General features: G+C 37.7%; 1 protein-coding gene across 1 annotated transcript; it reads left to right on the top strand.

The window, feature by feature from the left end:
- The first annotated feature begins 211 nt into the window (after positions 1 to 211).
- Positions 212 to 3481, top strand: LOC112295198 (light-sensor Protein kinase). The gene is made up of 4 exons (XM_024546478.3): positions 212 to 1910; positions 2265 to 2335; positions 2499 to 2693; positions 2820 to 3481. The coding sequence occupies exons 1-4, from the start codon at positions 365 to 367 to the stop codon at positions 3075 to 3077; spliced, it is 2070 nt and encodes a 689-aa protein (XP_024402246.1). The 5' UTR covers positions 212 to 364; the 3' UTR covers positions 3078 to 3481.
- Positions 3482 to 5026: the final 1545 nt, after the last annotated feature.

Genomic DNA, 5026 nt, shown 5'->3' with positions numbered 1-5026 from the left:
TTTAGTTCACCTAATTAGAAGTGCAGATAAGAAGCATGGCCACTAAGTCGGCTAACAGTGCCACAGGATTCCAAGTTGATAACCTTACCTAGAATGCCATGGATATCTAGAGGGGAGGGTTGAAAAGCTCACATTTTTTATATTATCACAGAGTTTCGCAGGCCTGATTTAGAATTGACAATTGTTCTCGTACAGAGCCAGAAACCTGGATGAGCTCCATTTTGAGGGAGGAACCATGTGTGTAGAGAGACCTTGTCAATTCTCTGTGGGCATGAGGCCTTGTAGACATGGCTCCATTGTGAGGTAGCAATTATGTTTGTAGACAGACCTTGTCTATCCTCTGTGGGGTTGTGTCCTTGTAGACATGGCAGGCATTTCGAGGGATATCCGCGGAACAGTAGAGAATTTGGTCCGTCTGACCTCCGATAGCAACAGCACCGATCCACTCAAACTCAACGTTCTACAATGTCAGTTGGTTGCTAAGAAAGCGGCCGACAGTTCGTACACCTTGAACGACCTTGAGGCTTATCAGCGCAGGCATGAGAAAAGCTCCGATGGACGCATCGCTGGTACCGGATTTCGAGCCGCTAAGGAACTTCTCCGAGTGCTGAAGGACGCCGAGATTCTTATCAGAGAGTGCTGCTCTGAAAAGTGGAAGAAAGTGGTGTTCAAACGCGGAAAATTGCAAGAGACTTTTGCGAAGATAGCGTATGAGATTGAGTGGCACTCGTTGGTGTTGTACAGCGTCTTGGTGGCACAGAGCGACATCTATGACAAGAGGACGTGCGATGGTAAGCTGAGGTCCATCGACCATGCCAGGTTGATACTTGCGGCAAGGCAAGACCTAGATTCTTTGAGGGCCCTTCTCCAAGGCCCACACGTTTGTGATGAAATATGTAAACCAGACTTTTGTTCCGAATGCCTCAAGGATAAAGTACTTCAGCAGTGGGATACAGAAGAAAAAGAATTGGAGGACAGGAGCTCTCTGTCGCAAATTATGTCATCTATCTTCTCATGGGTTCAACCGCAGTTTGATTCTAAAAGACAACAGAATGGAAAAGTAGGCGTTGCTGAAGTGAAAGAGATAAAATGGCTTGGGCAAATGTATGCAATGAAGACTTTCAACAAAGATGCGACTCACGAGGCACACTTCAGGGAGGAGGTTTCTGATATGGCTGCCCTTGACCATCCGAATGTAGTCCGTATCATCTGTTGTTGGGAAGACAAAAACTACGTAAGTATCTTGATGGAACCGCTGCGCAAAAGCTTGCACAATCTGCTACTGAATTACAAAGATGGAACTCATGCTCCGTCTGCACCTACCCCATTTACAATCTTAAATTCAGTCGATATTATGCTGCAAATTGCCGAAGGCGTCAGATATGTCCACAGCAAAAACTTTACTCACCTTGACATCATGTCGCTCAATGTTCTAGTACAATTTGCCGATCCTATCACCTCAACAGATGTGAAGGATTCTGATACAGTGACCATTTCCAGCAGATCTACATCTTTCACGGTCAAACTTGCAGACTTCGGTTTGAAGAGGATAATCAATGAAAAAGGTCGTCGGACATCAAACTCTGTCAAGACAGCATGGACAGCTCCAGAGGCTTACAAGCTCAGAAAAGGCGAAGATTCAGCCTGGTTCCACCCCAGGAAAGCAGACGTTTATAGCTTTGCGATAACGTGCTCCGAGATACTTACAGGAGATCACCCTTTCGCACATTTCAATGCGGACTACAATTTCGATGCTGTAAAGGATGGGGACCGGCCGAGGTTGCCAGGGGAAACTCCCAGGCGATTGGCTGCTTTGATTCATCGATGCTGGCACCGAAACCCTCAACTACGCCCTGATTTTACCGCAATTTGCACGGAGCTTCGATTCATCAAGGGGCTTGCCTTGCGAGGTATTCTGTCAACATAACCTGATAAACCTTAGCAGGTGATGGAAGTCCTCTAAAACACGATACAAATTTAAGTGTTCTTCCTTTTTAACTAGTGTAATACACACAGGTCTCTCTCTAGTTTTGTTTTTATCACAATGGGAAGTGGGTCCATGAAGGTTCACCAGCAGGTTTTAAGGTTAGATCCAGTGAGAGTTATCTTATAGTTCTCAAAATCAAGCTTCAAGATGCATATCAATATTCCATATTGGGTTGTTAATCCTGCACAATATCTTAGGTTTTGTGATATAGTGCCTGTTCTTGAGTCAACTAAACACTCTCAGTTGGAACTTGCTTTTCAAATTCTGATATGGTCAGGTGATATCAAATCACTGCACCAAACAGATGTTGGCAATGAAGCCAATTTTCATATGGAGACAGGAGTTAAGGTGAATTTCTTTTAGCACTATCAGGTGATACTTAACTAGACAATAGATTTGTGATGTGAAGCATATACTGTACATGCTCTACATATTTTTGCTGTTCTATCTGTGTGGACAATGTCCATGTGGATGGGATCACAAGTGGAAACTTCTGACACCAACTCTGTAGGTACAAGGGCCATGGGGAGGCAATGGGGGAGGTCAATTCTTTGATGGAATAGTCACATCCATAAAGCAGATAACCATGAAGTATAGCACAGACCCATCCCCTTGCATATTCTACATGGAGATGGAGTACAACATGAATGGAACATCATTTTTTATTGGTCATGGAGATGCCAATCATGGTTCGAACTCTTCAACTGTAAGGCTATTCCCCAAACTCTGTGTGAGGTCACTCCCAAAGATTTTGTCCTTAATTTGATAACAACAAGTGTGGCCTAAAGAGCAACATATTTGGGTTTGACTTTAAATTGTATTTGGTGTACAGATCAAGATAGACGAGCCTAGTGAATACATCACAAAAGTTGAAGGGTCATATGGCAGCACCCCAATGTGGTGTGGAGGCAAGCAAGTGGAGAGTTTAACATCCTTAACCATACACACCAATGTGAAAGCACATGGACCCTTTGGAGGGAAGTGCACATCCAAGTTCAAAAGTGAATATGGCAGAGTTGTGGGTTTCCATGGAAGAAGTGGTTTGGGGCTTGATTCTATTGGTTGTTTTACAGTACCCATTGAAGTTTGATGTATCCAAAATGAATACCTTGGGAGATGATTGTCATGTGCATCAATCTTTACAGTAACTGTGTAATAATATTGTCATAGGCTTGTAGAAAGTTACTTACCAAAAGTAGGTATACAGTAGAAATGGATGTGATTCTATTGGCTAAGTAGCAATGTAGTAAATTGGTGAGGTGTAGCACTTCAATATTTCATCATGAATACTCGTGGCAGAAGAAAACATTAAAAAAAACTAAAAGCATTATCTTACAGGAATGTTATGAGTGCAAGGCTTTGCAATAATTCTAGGAAAATATAAGACTGTAGTTAGGATTTTACAATAGAACATATTTTTCTATTGAAACCAAAAATTTATGTTTTACTAAAAATACATCAATTTAATCAGTGATATTACTGTTTTCAGCACAATTGTATTTCACTCCTTAGATTAACGTATAACTCATAATATAATGTGAATTTAAGATTGTAATGTTGTGAAAGTTGTTATAAACAAGTGTACAGTATAAGAAGTTTTAATGGAACCTGTCTTATTAGGCCAAATGACAACTTTGGTCATATGGCAAAGCCACATGGTACTTTGTCAGATAAACAGCATGCCCTGCATGAGAATCTGGTGAAAAAGATCTTTCAATTGAATGAATGAAGCCTGTCCAAGTGGAAATCAAGTCCCTAAAGCTCAATCATGTTGGTCAATCATGGCATCTAGACTTTATGAAAACTGGTCCCTTATGATGTGGTTCCAAAGTCTTCCAGCTTTCTTTTTCAGCAGCTTTTCTGTCAACCAATGAATGCTGCAGAGCAAGCCAACCTGGGATCCCAAAGTAAAAATGTGACCAGTCAGGGCTCTATAATAATGGAGGTGGAGCTACTGACAGGGAGCTTTTCAATTGGGAATGCAGTGGTGGAGGTGCTGCGTTTTTTTATGCATGCTGATGATCATATCCTTTTCAGTGGTGGGAAGAAGAGTGATAGGCATGTGTGGATGTTGTGTCTTGTTGTTGTTAGAGATGGAGTTCATGTGGTGTCACTCTCAACATCCTTTACAAAAGAGGTTTGGTAAGTATTTTGGATACTAAGGAAGTGAATTTCTTTGCTGAAAAATTTGATTATTCTTAATATTCTTACAAGGTATTTGGAAATTATTTTTCAAGTCTTGAAGACAAGATATATGATTTTAACCTATGGAGGTAGATTACAATTTTAGCAAATTGTCAATTTTGCATGTAATGTTTTGTCAAGACAAATAATAACTAAATTTATGAAAATTAATTGCAATAATTTTTTTCCTTCTATGGTCGTTTTAGATCATTGCAATTATTTTAAACTAATTAAGCTTTTTGTATTTTGTAAATATATATAATCTATCTTTTTTAATTTAAAATAAATAGAATTCTTTACCAAAGTATTAATTGAGAGGTTAGATATTAAAATATATCTTGTCATTTCTTTGCATTCAAATATTCTAAATGCATGCTCTTATTACTAATTTTTAATACATCTATGAATATAAATAAAATTATAACTTTTTGACACATATAAAATATATCAATTATAATATTAAATGAAAGTAGAATATAAAAAATATTAAAACTATAAAATCACATTTCTAAGTCAAATGATAAAGCATCTTTCTAAAATTAAATATAATATTTGTTTTTGATTTAAAAAAAATTATCATAAATTACAAACTTGCTATAAACAATGTGATGTTTTTATCTAATAGTGATATTTTCTTACTTCTTATCATTTTTTTAATAGCTACAAATTATTTTACTTTTAAAAGATTGAAAATCTAATATTTGGTTTTTTTTAATTTTAATTTTAACATATTCTTATATATTTTTATTATATTTATTTAGTCATTTTTATTCTTTTGATATGCTATTGTATTAATCTATATTGTTTCTTTACAAGGTATAATATTTTTTTAATGTCTTAATTGCCTATAGAAAT

Source organism: Physcomitrium patens, chromosome 18 (assembly GCF_059467195.1).
Source record: "Physcomitrium patens ecotype Gransden chromosome 18, ASM5946719v1, whole genome shotgun sequence".
Lineage (NCBI taxonomy): Eukaryota > Viridiplantae > Streptophyta > Bryopsida > Funariales > Funariaceae > Physcomitrium > Physcomitrium patens.
This window is presented reverse-complemented; position numbering and strand designations above follow the sequence as displayed.